This window comes from Delphinapterus leucas, chromosome 8 (genome assembly GCF_059928025.1).
Source record: "Delphinapterus leucas isolate spDelLeu-1000000601 "Yukka" chromosome 8, BTC_Dleu_Yukka2, whole genome shotgun sequence".
NCBI lineage: Eukaryota > Metazoa > Chordata > Mammalia > Artiodactyla > Monodontidae > Delphinapterus > Delphinapterus leucas.
This window is the reverse complement of record NC_143136.1, coordinates 55,289,273-55,316,945: the sequence shown is the minus strand read 5'-3', so window position 1 is coordinate 55,316,945 and position 27,673 is coordinate 55,289,273. Positions and strand designations below refer to the sequence as shown.

Below are 27,673 nucleotides of genomic sequence, written 5' to 3'. Positions count from 1 at the left end.
CCGCTGAGCCTGCGCGTCCGGGGCCTGTGCTCCGCAACAGGAGAGGCCACAACAGTGAAAGACCCGCGTACCACAAAAAAAAAAAGGACAGTGTTTCAAAAGGACTGTGACTGTTAAACATAAAACAATCTTTGGGCTGCTGTCATCTGGGGGCTTGGCTGGACTAAATGGCCCAGGCTGTGTGGCCCCTTCACAGAGATGGCTGAAGTCCGGGCTCAGTGGGTCTCTGGAACAGCTGAATCAATTGATTTCTCTCTCTCACTCTCTCTCCCAGCTAAATCAATCTCTCTCCCTCTCCTTCTCTCTCTTTCTCGACAGTTTCAGGCCCTCTCACTCACCATAAGGTTTCTCCATGTGGTCTTTCCAGAAGGATTGCCAGACTTCTTACATGGCGGCTTAGATCTTCCAAAAACGCAAAAGAGGAAGCTACCAGGCTTCTTAAGGCTTAAGACCAGAATTGGCATACCATCACTTCTACCACGTTCTATTCATTAAAATGAAACAAGGTCAGCCCAGATTCAACGTTTGAAGGGACTACAAAAAGGCACGAATACCTGCAAGCCAGTTTACTGACCGCCATTTCTGGAGACCAGCTGCCGTGATGCACAATAAATATTTATTATATAAGCTCACTTATTAATAACCTTCTACTGTAGCAGACCATATTCTTATTGTGGTAGAGATAGGCACACAATGGTTTAAAATCATCACCCTTATTTTCATTATCAAACAGCATTTATATAGTCATGATTTTCACACACTATTCCAAAAAAGGAAAATGAACCAAAAATAAACCTCTTGGCAGGATTAACACAGAAAGATTTTATTTCAAAGATTCTGATTCCATATCATTGTTGCAGTTTTATAAAGGAAAGTTAAGTGTGAAGATGTAGATTTGACAACAGTAATTAAATGAGTATGGACTTAGCCAGAATCCCACATAAAAAGTTGAAAAATCAGATATTTGGAAATCAGGACACAGGTTCTAGTCTCAGTTTTGAAGGTTAACACTGACTAAGTGTTTGATTTTGGACAAGTCTCTGAACTTCAGTTCTCTCAACTATAAAATGAGAATATGGGAACCAACAGTTTTCAAACGTTTTCTAGCTTGTATACTTTATTCAAAAGTAGTTTTACTCATAGGAGGCAGGGAAATAAGATGTGGGGGAGTAGGGATGTGTCTGACCCTTCCCCAATCAGAGTACTTTTGTTTTAAATACTGAGTTTTCTTTGGAGGACTGCATATGAACAAATGGTTCTGTAAATAAAATGTATTTGAAAATGAGAGATCTGGCCCCAAACCCCCATTTTACAGATGAGGAATTTCATAGATTTCGCCCCTTTCTGCACCCTTCCCTCTGCCTTCTTAGTGCCTGTCATCAGCTCTCGTTCCTTCGTACAACACCTCACCCCTCCAGTGGCTCCCTACTCTCAGCTGCCCTACAACCATAGTATTCTGTGCTTAAATGAGGCCCAACTCTGTGGGGAATGAGGAATTCAAGATGAAGAACTCCATGAGATTGTGATTTCAAACTCACAAGCTGGTAACAATGATCACTGAGTGAAAAATACAGAAAAGAAAATTTGATTCTAAATTCTAATGTGATGATGAGGGAGAATAAGCCAATAAAATATTCTCAAAATCATGCTGTATTATACACAACCTCTTGTAGGACACAAGGGTTCAATTCAAAAAGTTACTCTTCTTAAGAAACAAATGGTATGTTGTTTCCCACAAGAACCCCTGACGAGGTTTACATCTGAGAAGTACTTCACTTACTAGTGTAAAAAATTTTAAGAACACAGGAACTAACAATGTTCCACTGCTTTCTGATGAGTTCTCTCTTTTCCTTCCAAGACACAAATAATTGCCAAGTGATCTCATGTTTTCACTCTAATTAAATGAAATAACACTTTATTCTTCCAGATTCCTATCAAGATATATATTAAAATTGCCTATGCTAAAAGTAATAAATGTAGATCTTATATAATCATCCAACTGTCTACAATACATTTCAGATATCTTTTTGTTAGTATGCAAACAGCATAACATTTCCTGGTCACTGAAGTCTCCTGGTTCCTATTAATGGTGCTATAAAACAAGGACACTTACTTTTTATTTTAGATTTCATAATAATAAGAATGTGTTCTCTTATTAACATGAATCTTTTTTCTACTGAATCTTTAATTCAAGATTAGGAGACATTGGCAGACTTCAATATCTTGACAACATTAGGTCACTGTAAAGTTAATTATTCCTTCCTTTGCTCTGTCAAGGTACACCAAATTTAGCTTGAAGAGCACTCAGAGAGTAATTCCCCTAGAGGGTCCTGTTATTCACAAGAAGGTATGTTGCACAGATACGGTGCCTGTATCAGTTAGGGTTTGACCAGGAAAGCAGGACCACTATGAGTGGTGTGAATAAGGGAATTACTACAGAGATTAGACTTTACATAATTTGGGGAGAAGCTAGGGAAATAAATAATGTCTCAGAAAGGGACAGCTAAAGGATCAAATTTCCTAAGACCACAAAGGGGAGCTGGTGAAGATTACGGAAGGTTACTGTCTCTGCATCTGGTGATGAACCTGTAGGTCAGCAGGGCAGGAAGTCAGGAAGAAGAGCCGAGAACAAACTACAGAGAGCAAGGACAAACCTGTGAGGACAAACTGGTACCAGTGTTGTCTGTTTCTCACCATTTCACACCTTGATTATATGGATGACCTGACCTAAGCCTTCCCCCTCAAAGCAGCACATACCCTGAACCCCTGGTCTTGGACTCAGAAAAGCTGAAAAAGATCTGGTAGGAGTTGGAGGCGCTGAGTGCCCAGCTGCTGCCCCACCACCCAAAGGCTGCTGTAGTGACAAGTATGAGTTGCACCTGAGACCCTACATGGAGCTTACAAACGTAAAGGCTTCCGTTTAACTGCTGCTTTCCAAATCTCAGGCAGATTTCTCATGTGACCAGCCCTAACCAGGAGCCATACAGAGAAGAGAGCTCTGGAAAACACAGTTCCAACTTAGCTAAATTGGCACAATATCAAATTACCACAGTGCCCAGAAGCTCCTTCATGTACTTTAAATTGATCCTAAGATGGATTTAAGCCTCTCAAAGTCGACATATATTCATTCAGTGATAAAGCCTATGAAAATACAGAATTTTAATTACTGTATTTATTTGCAAATTTTCCTCCAAATTTTTTTCCTATCTAATATTAGAAACATTTCTAACAGCAAAGAGGTACTTATTTTGCTCTTACCTAGACAAACATAAAATGTAAAACAACACTCAACACCTTATCACTAGCTCAATTTTTTAAATGTAAAAAAATCTACTTAATGCTTCTCCATTTCCACCAACTACGTTTTATCATTTCAGCTCTTCTCACACTATCTTCTTTCTACTATTCCTAAGTCAAAAAGTATTTAAACTCCAAACAGGAGGCCTTCTTGCTCCTGTGCAATGTGGCTTTTTCTCAGTACCACCAAGTTTATCTATCAGGACTGTATAAATCTGAACTATAATTATAAATCTGAATTGAGTTCAAGCTCTTTCTCACAGAGCTCTATGTCTCATGCAAATTAGAACACAGGGTATGTCACCCAGTTCTACATCCCTGCAAACCCAACTCAGCTCTGACACTGGCAACATCCTTAATACATGTTTGGAGTCCCTACAGATGTCTCTGCCCTCATCAAAGAACTCCTCCAGGGAGAAAGTCACAAGGTCAGCTTTGCCTAAGGTCCTCTCTTGGCCCACAGGGACACACTCTCCTATTCAACACCGGCCCTGGGCTCCAGGAGGAGTTCATTCTCTCCCACTTGCCAAAGCATTAAGAGTGATACCAGGCACTTAAATGATTTAGAGGAACCTTCTGGAAATCACAGCTTTTTCAACCACATTCCCCTCACTTTGGAAACTTTCTGACAGGAATATCTTCTCAGTAGTGGCATTTCCTAGTAAGTTAACTAGCTAACATATTCCTAGGACATGTTGAAAAGTCACCAAGAATTGGAGTAGAAGATCTAAGTTTTGGTTCTGGCACCAGATCTTTCTAAGTCTCACTGTAGAAGGTAAACTTCACCTTACAGAGGTGTTGTTGTGAAGTGGAAATGAGATAATGAATATCTTATCCTCACCCATAATGACCCCGACCAGTCCATTATCCACCTCTCCGGTAAGGAAACAGCTTGTCCTTGTATGGGGCCGTGTCGTTTGGGTGACAGAGTACTTGTAGGATTTCAAAGCCATTTCAGGGGCCATCTCAGAGCCACCGTTCCCTTCCACACGGGCCCTGTGGTGGACCTGCCCCACCAGGCCTCATTCCCACTTGCTGTGAAGTGGGAGGTCTTTTACATTTAGGGTGAGGGTTGTTTTTCTTTCTCCCTCTCTCTCAGGGTCCCTGCTATCCCTCCCTACAGTCCAGCCTTATATTACTCAGGATTAGAAGGGCATCATAAAAAGATTAATTCAGAAAAAGAATGTTATGTGATATAAATGCATATTAACATGGAACATGCTTTTCTCCTTCTCTCTAGGTTTTATTTTATGTCACCCATGGTCAACAATTGCCTTTTTTCCCCCGATAATATTCCTAAGATCACATATTTGCCTTCATCTTCCCTACTTTTTTTCCCTTAAAGTTACTTTAAGTATTGTTTATAATAAAAGGCAAACATATAACCAAACAGCTTGATGAAAATTAAACCTAATGTCTGCTATATTTACATTTAAATTGCAGAGAAATAAGTATGTGGAAGCTATCTCCATCATCTACAGCAGTTGCTAGGCCTATAAAATATTTGTGCATGTAGAGACTATTGAAGAGCAATGTTTCAGTTTCCTTCCCTCTCTTCCTCCATCCTGACCTTGTCCACATCCTTAGCGACCAGATAAAATCAAGTTCAGACTCTGAAGGACATTTGATCAGTAGATTACACACAATCAAAAATATCAACTTTTGGGCTTCCCTGGTGGCACAGTGGTTGAGAGTCCGCCTGCCAATACAGGGGACACGGGTTCGTGCCCCGGTCCGGGAAGATCCCACATGCCGCGGAGCAGCTGGGCCCGTGAGCCATGGCCGCTGAGCCTGCGCATCCGGAGCCTGTGCTCCGCAACAGGAGAGGCCACAACAGTGAGAGGCCCACGACAGCAAAAAAAAAAAAAAAAAAAAAAATCAACTTTTATTTTAAAATGTTAAACTTACTACAAGCTGATCAGGAAAGGTCAAATATGACTTCTTCAAACATGCAATATTTGAAATAGGAAAAATTTGGCTTATAACTAATAATTTTTAAGTTGTAAGAGCATTTCATGAGGATGTTGCCTGTTTCAAATACTCAATAAGATCTTCTCTCTCACTCTTCTTTTTAAGACCGGCAAAGACCATTTTAGTTCCAGGGATATATTTTTTTGGGTTCTCCAAATATTCCATCAGAGTCTCCTCTCCCCAGATAACACCTATAAAGGTGAAAATAGTTTTAAGTTTGTGAAGTTACATTTGTAAGGTTTACTTTCTGATGTGACCCACATTTGTGAACAAAAGATTACTCTTGGACTCAGTAGGAAGGTTATTATAACTGAGAATACTTAGTTTCTGACCTACAAGAAAATTCCAAAATTAGTCTTCGGTGATCTACTCTTGGGCTTCTTTGTAGAAATCCAATGCTGTTTAAGATTATCTAAGGTACACCAATGAACTACCAACCCAGACATGTTGGGCCTAAGCAGTATGCCATCCTCCTAGAATCACAGAGAATTCCTTCTATCTTAGAGATCAATTAACCAAAATCCTCATTTTGCAGATGAGTAAATGATGACCCAAAGAGAGGATAATAACTTACCCTAAGATGACAAGGCTACACAGAGTAAAGAACTGGTAACTAGTAACTTATATTTCCATGTTTTTTTGTTTCTCTTTTTCCCAATCACACCAAGCTGCCTCTGTCAGGATCTCTAACAAAAACCTGTGAGTTCAGGAATCCAGTTTTACAATGAGAGAGAAGTTGCATCCAACGTTTTTCCTTTCTAAAGCCAGTTGAAAAGAACATGAACAAAGAGAAACAGAAATGCTAGTTCCACTTTCAATAAAATTTTTGAGTGAGTGCCTCTACCACCAAACTTGATACACTTAGAAGACTACCAAGGACATAAAACCTGGACCAGAGTGAAAGGACACTTTTCACTAATTTCTAAAGAAGAGAAAAGTTCTCCAAAATAAGTGACAAATCCTGAGGTGCAGAGTCATAACCCTCTGTTGGGCCCAAAGAGAGTAGAGTACATATTGGCTGGCTGTGAAAGTCTCCCTAAATTCAATTTGATAACATGGAGGGCCAGGGGAGCCAGGAGTAAAGAAGAAAACACATCTTTAAAAGAAAGATTCTACCTTGTAATAGGATAAAAGAGAAACTTGAGGTGTTGGATAACCCTGGAGCTGCCAGTCTTTGTCAGCTGAAGAGCCAAATAACCCTGCAGCAAACATATACACATACACATAGCTCTAACACATAACTGTGGGTGAGGAAGATCTTATAACCAACTGGAACACTCAGACCCTCACTCTTACTGTCCTTCTGCAAATAACCAATCAAGGGCAAATTGTCCTAATCAAAAGATGAGTAGTAATCAGAAAGGAATCACCATGAAAGAGTACTTAAAACACACACACAACATACACACACACAGCAGAAAGGAATATAAAAAAAGTTAAATGAAATATACACAACAAAAATTATATACACTAAGCAGAAAAAATCAGGAGCACATTCCCATGGATTCAGAAAAGGTCTTTGTTATTTGTAATGAGGTAGACGGACCTAGAGTCTGTCATACAAAGTGAAGTAAGTCAGAAAGAGAAAAACAAATACTGTATGCTAAAGCACATATATGGAATCTAAAAAGAGGTACTGGGACTTCCCCGGTGGCACAGTGGTTAAGAATCTGCCTGCCAATGCAGGGGACACGGGCCCTGGCCCGGGAAGATCCCACCTGCGGCAGAGCAACTAAGCCCACGCACCACAACTACTGAGCCTGTGCTCTAGAGCTCGTGAGACACAACTACTCAGCCCACGTGCCACAGCTACTGAAGCCTTTGTGCCTACAGCCCATGCTCCACAACAAGAGAAGCCACTGCAACGAGAAGCCAGTGCACTGCAACAAAGAGTAGCCCCCACTCGGTGCAACTACAGAAAGCCTGCGCACCACAACAAGGACCCAATGCAGCCAACGATAAATAAATTTATTTTTTAAAAATAAATTTATTTTTAAAAAATAAATAAATTTTTAAAAAATAAATTTACTTTTAAAAATAAATAAATATTTAAAAATAAATAAATTTATTTTTGAAAATAAATAAATTATTTATTTAAAATAAATAAATATTTTTTTTTAAATAAATAAATATGGGGACCTTCAAGGTGACGGAGGAGTAAGATGTGGCGATCACCTTCCTCCCCACAAATACATCAAAAATACACCTACAGGGCTTCCCTGGTGGCGCAGTGGTTGAGAGTCCGCCTGCCGATGCACGGGACACGGGTTCACACCCCGGTCCGGGAAGATCCCACATGCCGCGGAGCGGCTGGGCCCATAAGCCATGGCCGCTGAGCCTGCGCACCCGGAGCCTGTGATCCGCAACGCGAGAGGCCACAACAGTGAAAGGCCCGCGTACTACAAAAAAATATATATATACACCTACATGTGGAACAGCACCTACAGAACACCTACTGAACACTGGCAGAAGACCTCAGACTTCCCAAAAGGCAAGAAACTCCCCACATACCTGGGTAGGGCAAAAGAAAAAACAGAAAAAAGAACAGGGACGGGACCTGCACCTCAGGGAGAGAGCTGTGAAGGAGGAAAAGTTTCCACACACTAGGAAGCCCCTTCACTGGTGGAGACGATGGGGGGTGGTGGGGGAGAAGCTTCGGAGCCATGGAGGAGAGCACAGCAACAGGGGTGCTGAGGGCAAAGCAGAGTGATTCCCGCACAGAGAATCGGTGCTGACCAGCACTCACCAGCCCGAGAGGCTTGTCTGCTCACCCGCCACGGCAGGCGGCGCTGGGAGCAGAGGCTCGGGCTTCGGAGGTCAGACCCCAGGGAGAGGACTGGGGTTGGCTGCAAGAACACAGCCTGAAGGAGGATAGTGTGCCACAGCTAGTTGGGAGGGAGTCCAGGAAAACCTCTGGACCTGCCTAAGAGGCAAGAGACCACTGTTTCAGGGTGCACAAGAAGAGGGGATTCAGAGCTCCGCCTAAACAAGCTCCAGTGACTGGGCGAGCCGCGGCTATCAGCACAGACACCAGGGATGGGCATGAAATGCTAAGGCTGCTACTGCAGCCACCAAGAAGCCTCTGTGCAAGCACAGGTCAGTATCCACACCTCCCCACCCACGAGCCTGTGCAGCCCGCCACTGCCAGGGTCCCATGACCCAGGGACCACTTCTCGAGGCGAACACACGGCACGCCTCAGGCTGTAGCAACATCACACCAGCCTCTGCAGCCTCAGGCTCGCCCCGCATTCCGTACCCCTCCCTCCCCCTGGCCTGAGGGAGCCAGAGCCCCCTAATCAGCTGCTACTTTAACCCCGTAATGTCTGAGCAGGAACAGACGCCTTCAGGCAACCTACATGCAGAGGCGGAGCCAAATGCAAAGCTGAACCCCAGGAGCTGTGCAAACAAGAAGACAAAGGGAAATTTCTCCCAGCAGCCTCAGGAGCAGCAGATTAAATCTCCACAATCACCTTGATGTACCCTACATCTGTGGAATACCTGAATAGACAAGGAATCATCCCAAAACGGAGGCCATGGACTTTGGGAGCAACTACAGACTTGGGGGTTTGCTTTCTGCATCTAAATTGTTTCTAGTTTTATGTTTATCTTAGTTTAGTATTTAGAGCTTATTATCATTGATAGATTTGTTTATTGATTTGGTTGTTCTCTTCCTTTATTGTTTTTATAAATATATATTTTTTTTCCTTTTTCCCTTTTTGTGAGTATGTAACTGTATTCTTCTTTGTGTGATTTTCTCTGTATAGGTTTGCTTTTACCATCTGTCCTAGGGTTCTGCCTGTCTGGTATTTTTTCTTAGTATAGTTTTTAGTGCTTGTTATGATTGGTGGATTTGTTTCCTGGTTTGGTCTCTCGCTTCTTTCTTTCTTTTATTACTTTTTAAATTTTTTAACAATATTTTTTATTTTAATAACTTTATTTTATTTCTTTTTTTCTATCTTTCTTTTTCTCCCTTTTCTTCTGAGCCGTGTGACTGACAACGTCTTCGTGCTATGGCCAGGTGTCAGGCCTGAGCCTCTGAGGTGGGAGAGCTGAGTTCAGGACATTGCTCCACCAAAGACCTCCCGGCCCCGTGTAACAGCAAATGGCCAAAGCTCACCCAGAGATCTCCATCCCAACGCTAAGACCCAGCTCCACTCAACAACGAGCAAGCTACAGTGCTGGACACACTATGCCAACCAACTAGCAAGACAGGAACACAACCCCACCCATTAGCAGAGAGGCTGTCTAAAATCATAATAAGGTCACAGACACCCCAAAACACACTACCGGACATGGTCCTGCCCACCAAAAAGACAAGATCCAGCCCCACCCACCAGAACACAGGCACCAGTCCCCTGCACCAGGAAGCCTACACAACCCACTGAACCAACCTTACCCACTGGGGGCAAACACCGAAAACAACAGGAACTATGAACCTGCAGCCTGCAAAAAGGAGACCCCAAAGACAGTAAGTTAAGCAAAATGAGAACACAGAGAAATACACAGCAGTTGAAGGAGAAAGGTAAAAACCCACCAGACCAAACAAATGAAGAGGAAATAGGAAGTTTACCTGAAAAAGAATTCAGAATAATGATAGTAAAGATGATCCAAAATCATTGAAAAAATACAAGAAATGCTTAACAAGGACCTAGAAGAACAAAAGAGCAAACAAACAATGATGAACAACACAATAAATGGAATTAAAAATTCTCTAGAAGGAATCAATAGCAGAATAACTGAGGCAGAAGAACAGAAAAGTGACCTGGAAGATAAAATAGTGGAAACAACTACCACAGAGAAGAATAAAGAAAAAAGAATGAAAAGAATTGAGACAGTCTCAGAGACCTCTAGGACAACAGTAAATGTAACAACATTCCAATTATAGGGGTCCCAGAAGAAGAAGAGAGAAAGAAAGGGACTGAGAAAATATTCGAAGAGATTATACTTGAAAACTTCCCAAATATGGGAAGGGAAATAATCAATCAAGACCAGGAAGCGCTGAGAGTCCCATACAGGATAAATCCAAGGAGAAACACGCCAAGACACATATTAATCAAACTATCAAAAATTAAATACAAAGAAAAAATATTAAAAGCAGCAAGGGAAAAACAACAAATAACATACAAGGGAATCCCCATACGGTTAACAGCTGAACTTTCAGCAGAAACTCTGCAAGCCAGAAGGGAGTGGAAGGACATATAGAAAGTGATGAAAGGGGAAAAGCTACAACCAAGATTACTCTACCCAGCAAGGATCTCTTTCAGATTCGATGGAGAAATTAAAACCTTTACAGACAAGCAAAAGCAAAGAGAATTCAGCAACACCAAACCAGATTTACAACAAATGCTAAAGGAACTTCTCTAGACAGGAAACACAGAGAAGGAAAAGACCTACAATTACACACACAAAACAATTAACAAAATGGTAATAGGAACATACATATCAATAACTACCAAAAATGTAAAAAGATTAAATGCTCCAACCAAAAGACACAGACTGGCTGAATAGATACAAAAACAACACCTGTTTAATGCTGTCTACAAGAGACCCACTTCAGCCCTAGGGACACATACAGACTGAAAGTGAGGGGATGGAAAAAGATACTCCATGCAAATGGAAATCAAAAGAAAGCTGGAACAGCAATTCTCATATCAGACAAAATAAACTTTAAAAAAGACTATTACAAGAGACAAAGATGGACACTACATAATGATCAAGGGATTAATCCAAGAAGATATAACAATTGTAAATATTTATTCACCCAATATAGGAACACCTCAATACATAAGGCAAACGCTAACAGCCATAAAAGGGGAAACTGACATTAACACAATCATAATAGGGGACTTTAACACCCCACTTTCACCAAAGGACAGGTCATCCAAAATGAAAATAAATAAGGAAACACAGGCTTTAAATGATACATTAAACAAGATGGACTTAATTGATATTTATAGGACATTCCATTCAAAAACAACAGAATACACTTTCTTCTCAAAGGCTCATGGAACATTCCACACAATAGATCATACCTTGGGCCACAAATCAACACTTGGTAAATTTTAGAAAACTGAAATCGTATCAAGTAACTTTTCTGACCATAATTCTGTGAGACTAGATATCAATTACAGGAAAAAAAACTGTAAAAAATACAAACACATGGAGACTAAACAATACACTACTACATAAGCAAGAGATCACTGAAGAAATCCGAAAGGAAATCAAAAAATACCTAGAAAGAAATGACAACGAAAACACAACGACCCAAAATGTATGGGATGCAGCAAAAGCACTTCTAAGAGGGAGGTTTATAGCAATACCATCCTACCTTAAGAAACAAGAAACATCTCAAATGAACAACCTAACCTTACACCTAAAGCAATTAGAGAAAGAAGAACAAAAAAACTCCAATGTCAGCAGAAGGAAAGAAACCATAAAGATCAGAGCAGAAATAAATGAAATAGAAACAAAGAAAACAATAGCAAAGATCAATAAAACTAAAAGCTGGTTCTTTGAGAAGATAAACAAAATTGATAAACCACTAGTGAGACTCATCAAGAAAGAAAGGGAGAAGAGACAAATCAACAGAATTAGAAAATGAAAAAGGAGAAGTAAAAACAGCCACTGGAGAAATACAAATGATTATAAGAGATTACTACAAGTAACTATATGCCAAAAAATTGGACACCCTGGAAGACATGGACAAATTCTTAGAAAAGCACAACCTTCCGAGACTGAACCAGGAAGAAATAGAAAATATAAACAGACCAATCACAAGCACTGAAATTGAAACTGTGATTAAAAATCTTCCAACAAACAAAAGCCCAGGACCAGATGGCTTCACAGGCAAATTCTATCAAACATTCAGAGAAGACCTAACACTTATCCTTCTCACACTCTTCCAAAATATAGCAGAGGGAGGAACACTCCCAAACTCATTCTACAGGCCCCCATCACCCTGATACCAAAACCAGACAAAGATGTCACAAAAAAAGAAACCTACAGGCCAATATCACTGATGAACATAGATGCAAAAATCCTCAACAAAATACTAGCAAACAGAATCCAACAACACATTAAAAGGATCATACACCATGATCAAGTGGGATTTATGCCAGGAACACAAGGAATCTTCAATGTATGCAAATCAATCAATGTGATAAACCATATTAACAAATTGAAGGATAAAAACCATATGATCATCTCAATAGATGCAGAAAAAGCTTTTGACAAAATTCTACACCCATTTATGATAAAAACCCTCCAGAGAGTAGGCATAGAGGGAACTTACCTCAACATAATAAAGGCCATATATGACAAACCCACAGCCAACATCATTCTCAATGGTGAAAAACTGAAACCATTTCTAATAAGATCAGGAACAAGACAAGGTTACCCACTCTCACCACTATTATTCAACAAAGTTTGGAAATTTTAGCCACAGAAATCAGAGAAGCAACAGAAATTAAAGGACTCCAAATCAGAAAAGTAAAACTGTCACTGTTTGCAGATGACATGATCCTATACAAGGAGAACCCTAACAATGCTACCAGAAAACTACTAGAGCTAATCAATGAATTTGGTAAAGTAGCAGGATACAAAACTAATGCACAGAAATCTCTTGCATTCCTATACCCTAATGATGAAAAATCTGAAAGAGAAATTAAGGAAACACTCCCATTTACCACTGCAACAAAAAGAATAAAATACCTAGGAATAAACCTACCTAAGGAGACAAAAGACCTGTATGCAGAAAACTATAAGACACTGATGAAAGAAATTAAAGATGATCCAAACAGATGGAGAGATATACCATGTTCTTGGATTGGAAGAATCAACATTGTGAAAATGACTCTACTACCCAAAGCAATCTACAGATTCAATGCAATACCTATCAAACTATCAAATGGCATTTTTCACAGAAGTAGAACAAAAAATTTCACAATTTGTATGGAAACACAAAAGACCCCGAAAAGCCAAAGCAATCTTGAGAAAGAAACATGGAGCTGGAGCAATTAGGCTCCCTGACTTCCAACTATACTACAAAGCTACAGTAATCAAGACAGTATGGTACTGGCACAAAAACAGAAGTATAGATCAATAGAACAGGAAAGAAAGCTGAGATAAACCCACACACATATGGTCACCTTATCTTTGAGAAAGGAGGCAAGACTATACAATGGAGAAAAGACAGCCTCTTCAATAAGTGGTTCTGGCAAAACTGGACAACTCCATGTAAAAGAATGAAATTAGAACACTCCCTAACATTATATACAAGAATAAACTCAAAATGGATTAAAAACCTAAATGTAAGGCCAGACACTATAAAACTCTTAGAGGAAAACATAGGCAGAACACTCTATGACATAAATCACAGCAGGATCCCTTTTGACCCATCTCCTAGAGAAGTGGAAATAAAAATAAAACTAAACAAATAGGATCTAATGAAACTTCAAAGCTTTTGCACAGCAAAGGAAACCATAAACAGGACGAAAAAACAACCCTCAGAATGGGAGAAAATATTTGCAAACGAAGCAACTGACAAAAGATTAATCTCCAAAATATACAAGCAGCTAGTGCAGCTCAATATCAAAAAAAGAAACAACCCAATCCTAAACTGGGCAGTAGACCTAAATAGACATTTCTCCAAAGAAGATATACAGACTCCCAACAAAAACATGAAAGGATGCTCAACATCACTAATCATTACAGAAATACAAATCAAAACTACAATGAGATATCACCTCACACCAGTCACAATGGCTATCATCAAAAAATCTACAAACAATAAATGCTGGAGACGGTGTGGAGAAAAGGGAACCCTCTTGCATTGTTGGTGGGAATGGAGGACAGTAAAAAACTAAAGACAGAACTACCATATGACCCAGCAATTCCACTACTGGGCATATACCCTGAGAAAACCATAATTTAGAAAGTGTCATGTACCACAGTGTTCATTGCAGCTCTATTTACAATAGCCAGGACATGGAAGCAACCTAAGTGCCCATCGACAGATGAATGGATAAAGAAGATGTGGCATATATGTACAATAGAATATTACTCAGCCTTAAAAAGAAAGGAAACTGAGTTATTTGTAGTGAGATGGATGGACCTAGAGTCTGTCATACAGTGTGAAGTAAGTTAGAAAGAGAAAAACAAATACTGTATGCTAACACATATATATGGAATCTAAAAAAAAAGAAAATGGTTCTGAAGAACCTAGGGGCCGGACAGGAATAAAGACGCAGACATAGAGAATGGACTTGAGGACACAGGGAGGGGGAAGGGTAAGCTGGGATGGAGTGAGAGAGTAGCATGGACATATATACACTACCAAATATAAAACAGATAGCTTGTAGGAAGCAGTCGCATCACACAGGGAGATCAGCTTGGTTCTTTGTGACCACCTAGAGGGGTGGCACAGGGACAGTGGGAGGGAGACGCAAGAGAGAGGGGATATGGTGATATATGTATACGTATAGCTGACTCACTTTGTTATACAGCAGAAACTAACACACCATTGTAAAGCAATTATACTCCAATAAAGATGTTAAAAAATAAAATTAAATAAATAAAAGTAAATAAATAAAAATTAAAAGACAGTACTGATGAACCTAGTGGCAAGGCAGAAATAAAGACACAGATGTAGAGAACGGACTTGAGGACACAGGTGAGGAAGGGGAAGCTGGGATGAAATGAAAGAGTAGCATTGTCATATATACACTACCAAATGTAAAATGGATGGCTAGTGGGAAGCTGCTGCGTAGCACAGTGAGATCAGCTCAATGTTTTGTGACGACCTAGAGGGCTGGGATAGGGAGGGTGGGAGGCTCGAGAGGGAGGGGATATGGGGATAGATGTATACATATAGCTGATTCACTTTGTTGTACAGCAGAAACTAACACAACATTGTAAATCAATTATACTCCAATAAAGACCAAAAAACACAACTTATCAGCTAGAAAAAAAAGGTCTTTATAAATCAAGGGCTTATAGCAGAGCTACAAAGGTTCAAGGAGATGATAAAACAGAAAGACATAAATAACAGCAAAAAGAATAGATACTACTGATAGCACAATCAGGCTTGAAAATATTGATAAAAACAAAATGAGAATAAAAAGTTTAAAACAATCATAGGAAAAATAACACATATAGAAGACATTTAGACAACAGATATCCCAAATATGCACAATTGATGGCCCAAGTAAGATTTCTTTAATAAAAACAAATGAAATAGTATAAAATTATTAAAACATATAATTCAAGAAAACTTTCAAAAATAAAAGTCCTTAAAAACAAACAACTCAATCCAAAAATGGGCAGAAGACCTAAATAGACATTTCTCCAAAGAAGATATACAGATTGCCAACAAACACATGAAAGAATGCTCAACATCATTAATCATTGGAGAAATGTAAATCAAAACTACAATGCAATATCATCTCACACCGGTCAGAATGGCCATCATCAAAAAAATCTACAAACAATAAATGCTGGAGAGGGTGTAGGGTGTGGAGAAAAGGGAACCCTCATACACTGTTGGTGGGAATGTAAATTGATACAGCCACTATGGAGAACAGTATGGAGGTTCCTTAAAAAACTAAAAATAGAACTACCATATGACCCAGCAATCCCACTACTGGGCATATACCCTGAGAAAACCATAATTCAAAAAGAGTCATGTACCACAATGTTCATTGCAGCTCTATTTACAATAGCCAGCACATGGAAGCAACCTAAGTGTCCATTGACAGATGAATGGATAAAGAAGATGTGGCACATATATACAATGGAATATTACTCAGCCATATAAAGAAACAAAATTGAGTTACTTGTAGTGAGGTGGATGGACCTAGAGTCTGTCATATAGTGTGAAGTAAGTCAGAAAGAGTAAAACAAATACCGTGTGCTAACACATATATATGGAATCTAAAAAAAAAAAAAAAGTGAACCTAGGGGCGAGACGGGAAGAAAGACGCAGACCTACTAGAGAATGGGCTTGAGGACACGGGGAGGGGGAAGGGTAAGCTGGGACAAAGTGAGAGAGTGGTAGTGTATATATGACATATATACACTACCAAATGTAAAACAGATAGCCAGTGGGAAACATAGCACAGGGAGATCAGTCCAGTGCTTTGTGACAAGCTAGAAGGGTGGGAGGGAGGGAGATGCAAGAGGGAAGAGATATGGGGATATATGTATATGTATAACTGATTCACTTTGTTATAAAGCAGAAACTAACACACCATTGTAAAGCAATTATACTCCAATAAAAATGTTAAGAAGAAAAAAAAAGTCCTGAATCTGCCAATTGGAAGAACACATGTCCAGGAAAATCTGAAACAGATCAATCAAGGCTTATACACAGCCTAGTAAATTACTAAATTTCAATACGAATTTTACTGAAACTTAAGGGGAAAAGAGTAAAACAAAAATAAAAACAAGTAACTTATAATGGAAAACAATCAGGCTGGCTTCAGATTTCTCCAAAGAAAAGTTCAACATGAAGCATACAAAATCCTGAGGAAGTAAAAGTATCATGCAATCATTTTACGTCTAGCCAAACAATTCAAGTGTAATGGGAATCCATCGATCTTTTCAAACATCAAGAACTGGAGTAATATGGTTCCAGTAATTCTTTCTTGGCATAACTACTGATAGATAATCTTCTACCAACCAAAAAGTAAATATAGACGCTGTGGTAAAAGCTGGGAATAAGCACTAATACAATCTAAATGTAGGACAAATGTTAAAGCAACTGTGGTAATTATAGTTACATAGGATATAAATTATATGTATCATGTCAAATCAGAAATAACAACATAAGTAGCTCAGTTAAGAGTATGAAAAAATTGGGGCTTCCCTGGTGCCACAGTGGTTGGGATTCCGCCCGCCGATGCAGGGGACGCGGGTTCGTGCCCCAGTCCGGGAGGATCCCTCATGCCGCGGAGCGGCTGGGCCCATGAGCCATGGCCGCTGGGCCTGCGCGTCGGGAGCCTGTGCTCCGCAACGGGAGAGGCCACAGCAGTGAGAGGCCCGCGTACCGCAAAAAAAAAAAATAATAAAAGAGTATGAAAAAATTGGAGGTTGTATAACCACTTTGATTCTCTCATCCTTCAGAGTGAAGAATAGACAGATATTGCTTAAAGTAGTTAAATAAAATAATAGAGGCATACAATATAACTTAAAGTATGAATACAGCCACTAAAATTATAAAGAATAATATTACCATATAAAATTAGTTGGTAAAGGGAAAGGAATAGGGGAGGATAGGGAGACATGAATATACATAATTTCCTATCACTCATACTGGGAAGTATCCTTTTAAACTATCTGAATTTTCATATAATATAAATGGGTTTCAAAATATTTTTTAAATTATTAGTACATTTATGATTTTATGTGTCCTACTGCTTATTTTAATAGATCTGACATGACAAAAGGAAAAAGATAATAATAATGTTAGTTCAGCTAATATGTTAACCCCATGATATGATTTCATCAAAGGCTGAAGAAGACCTGAGTCTGAATCTTAGTTATATCACTTGTTAGCACACAACCCTGGGCAAATCATGAGTTAATTCAATTTGTTTCAATTATCATTGCCCCCAAAATGCAAACAGCATATAGTTATTCAATAATATGTATAAAGTACTATTCTCAAAAGAAAAATTGTATCCATTTACAGATGTTTAAAAAAAAACAATACAGATGCTCAACATCACTAATCTTTAGGGAAATGCAAACCAAAACCACAAGGAGATATCACTTCACATCCATTAGGAAAGCTATTATCAACAAACAAACAAACAAAAAACAAAATAACAAGTGTTGTCTGAGATGTGGAGAACTCGGAATCCTTACGTATTGCTGGTGGGAACATAAAATGATAGAGCCCTTATGGAAAATGGTACAGCTATTTCTCAAAAAATTAAACTCAGAATTTTCATATGATTCAGCAATTCCACTTCTGGGTATTACACCCAAAGGAAGTGAAAGCAGGAACATGAACAAATATTTATATCCTGTGTTCATAGCATCATTATTCATAATAGCCAAAACTGGACGTAACCAGAGTGTCCACTGATTGATAAACAAAATGTGGTATATACATACAATGGAATATCATTTAGCCTTTAAATGGATGGAAATTATGACACATGGTACAACATGAATAAACCCTAAAGACATTATGCTACATGAAATCAGCTAGTCACAAGAAGACAAATACTATGTGACTACATTTATATGAGGTACCTAGAGTAGTCAAATTCAGAGACAAAACAGAATGGGGGCTTCCAGGGCCTGTTTAATGGGTACAGAGTTTCAGTTTGGGAAGATAAAAAACTTGTGGAGATGGATGGTGGCGATGGCTGCAGAACAATGTGAATGTGCTTAATGCTACAGAACTGTACACTTTAAAACGGTTAAAATGGTAAATGTTATGTTATACATATTTAGCTACAATTTTTTTAAACCACACTATATAAAATTATTGCCACAATCATGAATTTTGTAAAACTATACTCTAAGCAAGTCATATGGAACAATCTTCTTTAAAATATGAGAATTTCCTTATTCTTTTGAAAACTAAAATGGTCTAATTATTTCCAACACCATACATGGAAAATAAACTACGGCTGACAGTTTCCCACAATTTGTATTAAAACTGAACTACTGACTTCTTGGCTCTTCTTATCAAGTCTGTCTTTGATCAAGCTGTCCTAAAGTATTTTTTAAATCTTTATTTATTCTAAATAATATTATTTTAAAATCCTGTTCAATTAACCTAGTAAGCTACTTACATTATTTTTTCCAGCTTTACTGAGATATAATTGATATATAACATTCTATAAACTTAAGGTGTACAATATGTTAATTTGATACACTTACATATTGCAAAATCATTACCACCATAGCATTAGCAGAAACCTCCACCCCATCACATGATTACCATTTCTTCTTTGTAGTGAGAACATTTAAGATATACTCTCTTAGCAACTTTCAAGTATATAATACAGTATTATTAGCTATAATCACCATGTTATACATCAGATACCCAGAACTTGTTAATCCTATAGCTGGAAGTTTGTACCCTTTGACCAATATCTCCCCATTACCCTAACTCCTCAACCCTGGTCACTACCCCTCTACTTTCAATTTTTCTAAGCTTGGCTTTTTTAGATTCCACATGTAAGTGGTATTATACAGTATTTGTCTTTCTCTGTCTGACTTATTTCACTTAGCATAATGCCCTCAAGGTTCATCCAAGTTGTTGTAAATAGCAGGATTTCTTTCTTTGTCATGGTTGAATAATATTCTATTGTGTATATACAGTACATCTTCTTTATTCATTCATCCACTGATGGACTCTTAGGATATTTCAATATCTTGGCTATTGTAAATAACGCTGTAATGAATATGGTGGTGCACATATCTCTTCAAGATTCTGCTTTCACTTCCTTTGAATATATACCCAGAAGTGGGATTACTGGATCATATGGTAGGTCTATTTTTAACTTTTTGAGGAAACTACATATTGTTTTCCACAGTGGCTTACCAATTTGCATTCTCACCAACAGTGTAAAAGGGTTCCCTTTCCTCCACATCCTTCCCAATAATTACTATTTCCTGTCTTTTGATAATAGCCATTCTAACAGGTGTAAGGTGATAATCTCACTTGCATTGCCGTGATTATTAGTAATGATGTGTACCTTTTCATGTATCTGTTGGCCATCTATATGTCTTCTTTGGAAAAATGTCTATTCAGTTCCTCTGTACATTTTTTAATCTGGTTGGTTTTTCCTCTATTGAGTTGTATGAGTTCTTTATATATTTTAGATATCTAGCCCTTATCAGATATATGATTTGCAAATATGTTCTCCCATTCAGTAGGTTGCCTTTTAATTTTATTGACTGTTTCTTTTGATGTGCAGAAGCTTTTTACTTTAATTAGTCCCATTTATTTATTTTTGCTCTTGTTGTTTGTGCTTTTGGTGTCATATCCAGAAAATCACTGTCAAGACCAATGTAAAGGAACTTTTCCCTATGTTTTCTTCTAGAAGTTTTATGGTTTCTGGTCTTATGTTTAAATCTTTAATCCATTTCAAATTAATTTTTGTCAGTGGTGAACAATAAGAGTCCAATTTCATTCTGCTACTTATTATTATTTCATTAGTAGAACTAACAAATAATATTATGTCCCCAAATAAGTCATAAGTATTAATTAAACAATCTGACTCTGGAAAATTTTATTTCTAATTATTAAATAATGTTAAAGCCAAGCCGTATACAGCCTTTTATCTTTGATAAAAACCTATAATAAAAGATATATTTGTAATAAGCTTTAATATGATTTTAAATCAATGTTAATAAGCAAAAAAGTCTTTAACATATTGGCAGCTAGAGGGACAAATGTTAGGTTATAACTGTTCTAAAAATTAGGACTTCAAAAGTTGACTGCTCTTATAATTGGATAATAAAATAATAAAATGACACTATAGAAAAATATTACTTTAAAAGTTAAAGAGCCATATAAATGCATACAATAAATGCAAGTTTAAGACTGATTTATTCAATAGTCTATCAATTGTAAATCCTACTGCAATAAATGCAATTCCATTCTCATACTAACTGCCTGGAGTTAGCACAGACTCCAAAGTCCCCAACAAGACTGCCTCACTTCAGACACCAGCTGCAAGTTCAGGGTCCTCAGCCCATCCAAACTTCTAACCAACTGACTATAAATTTAAGGGTTCCCAGGACTCCCTTAGGTTTTATAATTTGCAAGAACAACTCACAGAACTCAGGAAAGCACTACTTAAAAATTACAGTTTTACTATAAAGGATACAAATCAGTACCAGCTAAATGAAGAGACCCAGTTGGTGAGGTCTGGGAAACTCAAAAACACAGAGGTTCCTGGCCCTGGCCCTGTGGAATCATGACTCATCCCCCTCCAGTACATTGATGTGTTTACCAACCAGGAAGCTCAAGTAGAGCTTCCAGTTGAAAGTGGCCAGAGTTTTTATTGGGGTTTCATTACGTAGGCATGATTGATGAATCACTAGCCATGTGCTTGAACTCAATCTCCAGCCCCTGTCCTCTATCCTTGGAGGTCAGACTGATATGACCTAGCCCAAAGCCTCAATTCTCTAATTACATTGTTGGTCTTTCCAGGTTGCCCAGCCCTCATCCTGAAACTATCAAGGAGCCTACCACAAGTCATCTTATTAGCATAAACACAGGCTGTAGTCCCAGAACCCAACCCTGAGTAACAAAGATGCTCCTATCACTGGAAAATTCCAAGGTTTTAGAGATCCCTCCCAGGAACCTGAGACAAAGACCAGACAATTCTTTATTATAGAATATCTACTAACCAGCATTTCTGCATATACTAAATACAATGATATTGTATTACTAACAACTACACTGATGTTTAAGAAGGTGATAAACATGCTTGACTTGACAAAGATTAAATTTTATTCTATGTTGTTTTAATATAAGTATTTTTATCAATTATCTATGTATTTATTTGATATATATGTGGTCCTTTACTGTGGGTGCCCCCTGAATAAAGTTATGTTGAGACCCTAACCCCTGGTACCTCAGAATGTGGCTTTATTTGCAAATAAGGTCATTGCAGGTGTGTTTAGTTAAGTTGAAAAGAGGTCACACTGAGTAAGATAGGTCTCTCAATCCAATTTTACTATTATCCTTGTAAGAAGGCCATGTAAAGACAAGAGACACATTGGGACAATATGACAATGAAGGTAGAGACTAGAGTTATGCAGCTGTAGGCCCAAAACACGAAGTTTACTGGCAAACCACCAGAAGACAGGAAGAAGCAAGGGAAGATTGCCCTCAGGTTTCAGAAAGAGTATGGCCCTGCCAACAACTTGATTTTGCACTTCTAGCCTCCAGAACTATGAAACCATAAATTTTCACTATTTTAAGCCACCTAATTTATAGTACTTGGTTACAGGAGCCCTAGGAAACTATTACCATCCTCAAATGCTAAGATGTAGTAGTAGTGCTCTAAAACAGACTTACCATATACTCCCCACGCCAACCTAGTTTGCTTGGACACCCAAGTCTAGGAACAAATGGCTTTGCCAGCTCTCCATCCTACTAAACTGTATTGCTCTCAAGGCTTTGAGAAAATGCAAAGTACCTTATTTTCACATACACAAAAAAACTGACGATCTAGACATGTGTGAACTTTGTTTTAATCAAACCATTTGACTATCTATAAGGTTTCTTTCCCAAAAATTCCAGGTAACAAAAATTTCTTTACATCTTATCTATCTGTAGTGTAAGTAACTGACAATTAGCCTTTTTGATTGTAACGTAAGTGCTCGACATTAAGCTTTTAATTGCTGAGGCATCCCCTTCAAATACATCCATCTTGAATAAATGCACCGCCAGCTATAAAAGTAGATAAAGAGCAAGGATGCCCACCCATGAAGTTCCCTTTTTTCAGAAAGGCAGACCCATATAACTGACCATTTGACTGACTGCCTTGCTTTTTCCCTTCCCATGCTTTAATTCCTGCTTTTATATTTTAAATTCACCAATAAAGAGTGAACCCACAAAACCCTAGGCACCCCACTCTCAGCCCCAATAAAAGCAAAACTCCAAGCCCACGCTCTCTTTCTACCTGATACCACACTGGGTAGCCCCACACATGCTGTGTACCCTCCAGGACCTATGAGTAATAAACTTTGGTTTTTTTCAAAGTTTCCTGATGGCTGTTGCTAAAGTAAAGTGTGTCTTGCAATCATAATAAGAACCATAGCAATTATACTCCAATAAAGATGTTAAAAAAAAAAGACTGCTGATCATAGATCATCATAGCAAGTAAAATAATAATCTAAAAGTTTAAAATATTGTGAGAATTACCAAAATGAGACAGAGACACAAACTGAGCAAATGCTGTTGGAAAAATGGTATTGAGAGACTTGCTTGGTGCAGGGTTGCCACAAACCTGCAACATCTGAGAAGTCTAATAAAGGTATGCCTGTACAAGTTTCACAAAAACAAACAAACAAACAAAAACCTCAACAGGCTGAAACGAACTGCAAACACTATCTTACTAGAAACATTAACACAGGTTGAAATAAGTAGAATCCCTCTTTTGACAAAGTGTAAGCTACTATATGTGCACTCAAAAAATAATGCACAAGATGCCAACTCACCTTATTAAAGCCTTTCTCCTGCAACATGGTCTGCAAAGCTAATCAAATGAGGTACTTTAGTCTATACAAGCACTAAAAAACCAATTAAGGAATTTTTAAATAGTAAATTCAAATCACTTATGAAGAGGACTTACAGCTGCCAATAATTTATATTTAAAACTTCTCCAAACACCAAACCCAGATAAAGACATCACAAGAAAATCAAAAAACCAATATCTCTAATGCAAAAATCCTCAACAAAATACTAGCAAGCTAAATCCAACTGCACTGTTAAAAGAATAACACACTATGACCAAGTGATATTTATCCCAGGAATGCAAGAATGGTTCAACATAAGAAAATCAACATAATATACCACATTAACAGAGCAAAAGGAAGAAAAAAACACATGATTATCTCAACAGATGCAGAAAAAGCATTTAACAAAATCCAACACCTATTCATGATAAAAACATCCAGCAATAGAAGGGACCTTGCTTAACATGAAAAACAGGATTTATGGAAAACCCACAGCTAGCACCATATTCAAGGTAAAAAACTGAAAGCTTTCCCCCTAAGATCAAGAACAAGACAAAGGACTTCCCTGGTGGCACAGTGGTTAAGAATCCACCTGACAATGCAGGGGACACGGGTTTGATCCCTGGTCCGGGAAGATCCCACGTGCCGCAGAGCAACTAAGCCCATGCACCACAATTACTGAGCCTGCGATCTAGAGCCTGTAGGCCACAACTACTGAGCCCGTGTGCCACAACTAATGAAGCCCACATGCCTAGAGCCCATGCTCCACAACACGAGAAGCTACTGCAACAAGAAGCCCACACACCGCAACAAAGAGTAACCCCCGCTTGCCGCAACTAGAGAAAGCCCATGCGCAGCAACAAAGACTGAAGGCAGCCAAAAATAAATAAATTAATTAATTTTAAAAGAAACCAAAAAATAAACAAGACAAAACAAAGATGCTCACTCTCCCCAGAGCTATTCAGAATTCTACCGTAAGTCCTAGCCAGAGCAATTAGGGAAGAATAAGAAATAAAAGCTACTCAGATTGGAAAGGAAGAACTAAAACTATCTCTATTCACAGATGACATAATTCTCTATATAGAAAATTGTGAAGAATCCACAGAAAATCTACTAGAGCTAATAAATGAATTTAGCAAAGTTGCACAGCACAAGATCAACATACAAAGATCAGCTGTTTCTACACACAAGCAGTGAACAATCTGAAAAGGAAATTTTAAAAACAATTCTATTAATAATAGTACCTAAAAGAATAAAATAGGTAGAAATAAATTTAATCAAGGAGGTGAAAGACTTGCACACTGCAAATTACGAAATACTGCTAAATTTAAGAAGAGCTAAATAATAGGAAAGGCATCCCACGTTCACAGAATGTAACATTAATAGTGTTAAAATGGCAATACTCCCCAAAGCAATCTTCAGATACAATACAAGCTCTATCAAAATTCCATAGGCCTTTTTTGCAGAAATGGAAAAGGTGATCTTCAAACTCATGGAATTGCAAAGGGCCCTGAATAGCCAAAACAATACTGAAAAATAAAAACACAGTTGGAGGGCTCACCCTTCCCAATTTCAAAATTTACTACAAAGCTACAGTAATCAAAACAGTATAGCACTAGTATAAGAATAGATGTACAGACAAATGAAAGAGAATTGAAAGTCCAGAAGTAAACCCTAACATATATGGCCAACTGATTTTCAACAAGGCTGTAAAATGATTTTTAACAATTCAACCGTAAAAGAATCTCTTCAACAAATGGTGCTAGGAACACGAGATAACCACATGCAAAAGAATGAAGTTGGACCACTACCTCACTCTATATAAAAAATTAATGATAATTAATTTTGGTTAATTAAAAGTAGGTCAGTAACCTAAATATCAATATGAGATAAAACTATAAAACTATTAGAAGAAAACATAGGGTAAGTCTTTATGACCTTAGATTTCATGATAGATTCTCAGATTTTACACCCAAACACAAGCAACATCAACAACAAAAATAGATAAATGGCGTTCATACAAATTAAAAATCACTGTTCATCAAAAGACATTATTTTAAAAAATGAAGACAATCTACAGAATATGAGAAAATATTTGCAAGTCACTTATTTGATAAGGGTTTAGTGTCCAGAATACATAAAAAATCTTATAACTCGACAACAGAGGCAAACAACCCAAATAAAAAATGGGGAGAGAATATAAACAGACATTTTTCCAAAGAAAATATACAAATGGCCAACAAGCACATGAAACAATGCTCAGTATTATGAATCATTAAGGAAATACAAAGCAAACTCACCAGGCACCACTTCATACCCACTAGGATGGCAATTAAAAAAGAAAAGAACAAGTGTTGGTGACTATACAGAGAAATAAGAATCTTACACTGCTGATGGAAAAGTAAAATGGTGCAGCCACTGTGGAAAACAATCTGACCTTTCCTCAAAAAGTTAAACGTAGTTAACTGACTCAGCAATTCCACTCCTAGGTATAGATCTAAAGTAACTGAAAACAGGGACTTAAACACTTTTTCACAAATGTTCATAGTAGCACTATTCACAACAGGTAAAAGGTGGAAACAATCCAAATGTCTATCAACTGATGAATGGATAAACAAATTGTGATATATACATACAATGGAATAGTATTCAGCCATAAAAAAAGAATGAAATATTGATACATGCTTCAACTTCAATGAATTTTGAAAATATTCTAAGCAAAAGAAGCTAGACATAAAAGATCATGTATTACATGATTCCTTTTATATGAAATATCTGGAGTAGACAAATCCATAGAGACAGCAGATAAGTGGTTACCAAAGGATGGGGGTAGGGGGATATGGAAAGTGATTAGTTAATGGGTACAGGGATACTTCTGGGATAATGAAAAAGTTTTGAAACTAAAGAGAGGTGGTGATTGTACAACACTGTGAATACAGTAAATGTTACTGAATTTTACACTTTAAAATGGCTAATTGTATGTTATGTGAATTTCATCTCAATTAGAAAAATAGAAAGAAAAATAAATAAATAAAACAAAATAAAATAAAAACCTTTCCAAACAGTGGTGTAGTAGTGATCTGAAATTTGGGCCTGTAAGAAATGCTGAGATACCAAGAACAATTTTTTTTTTAATTTTACATCTTTATTGGAGTATAATGGCTTTACAATGTTGTGCTAGTTACTGCTGTACAACAAAGTGAATCAGCTATATGTATGCATATATTCCCATATCTCCTCCCTCTTGCATCTCCCTCCCACCCTCCCTATCCCACCCCTCTAGGTGGTCACAAAGCACCGAGCTGATCTTCCTGTGCTATGCAGCTGCTTCCCATTAGCTACCTATTTTACATTTGGTAGTGTATCTATGTCCATGCCACTCTCTCACTTCATCCCAGCTTCCCCCTTCCCCACCCACCTTGTCCTCAAGTCCATTCTGTACACCAAGAACAGCTTAAAAACTAGAGTTGTACCCTATTTTTAAGTGAATGCTAATTATATACGTAAGTATATAGAGATATAGATATCTCCAAGAGTAATAAATTGCTTTGCAAAGATATTAGTCTTTTGCAACCATTTTGAATTTCAATCCTAAAATTAACTGTCATCTACATGCTTTCCACCAACAAAGAAATGATTGAATATACTTTTTCAAACTATATAACATTCCCCACACCCTGCTAAGAATCACTACTACAAATAAAAAATTGCCATTATGCCATTAAAACATAATTTGATTTTTTTAAATTTAGCTCATGCTTTTTCAAGATATATGTATTGCATAAAATGAAGTTCCTTGTATAGGCAAAAAAACTTATGCCACAGAGGATTACTAATTTCTCTGATCATAAAGATGACCAGTTATCCAAACACAGATCTTATGACATAAATCAATATTTCCATGATATAAACATGTGGATTTCATTTTTAATTCTGCAAATTAGGAAATTATTATATCAAATCCTGTGCCTTCTTCTTTGCTACAAAGTTCCTGGTTCTCTCCAACAACTGCCTAGTTTTTACCTTTGTTTTTGTTTGCAATGGTATAAGAAAATCCTGGTGCTTGTCCTGTTTTTCTGCCAAAAACGCCCCAGAGGTTTGGACCAGTTTTGTGTTTTCCACCTTTTTCCACTGTGTGGCACTGAGCACATTTTTGAACAAAGATCTTCTTGCCTGCCTCAGCATTTGCCAT

At 37.9% G+C, this 27,673-nt stretch overlaps 1 protein-coding gene across 1 annotated transcript; it reads right to left on the bottom strand.

Moving 5' to 3' along the window:
- Positions 1-4,984: 4,984 nt before the first annotated feature.
- On the bottom strand, positions 4,985-27,673 carry LOC111172911 (cytochrome c 2). Its single transcript, XM_022570120.2, has 2 exons — positions 27,505-27,673; positions 4,985-5,459 (listed from the first exon to the last, which is right to left on the bottom strand). The coding sequence occupies exons 1-2, from the start codon at positions 27,671-27,673 to the stop codon at positions 5,311-5,313; spliced, it is 318 nt and encodes a 105-aa protein (XP_022425828.1). The 3' UTR covers positions 4,985-5,310.

Bases quoted from the DNA above. Each gene is read 5' to 3' on its own strand.
- LOC111172911 (XM_022570120.2), bottom strand. From the start codon at position 27,673: ATGGCAAATGCTGAGGCAGGCAAGAAGATCTTTGTTCAAAAATGTGCT. The intron at 5,460-27,504 runs GTAAAAACTAGG...TCACCTTTATAG, and splicing joins CATTGCAAACAAAAACAAAG to GTGTTATCTGGGGAGAGGAG.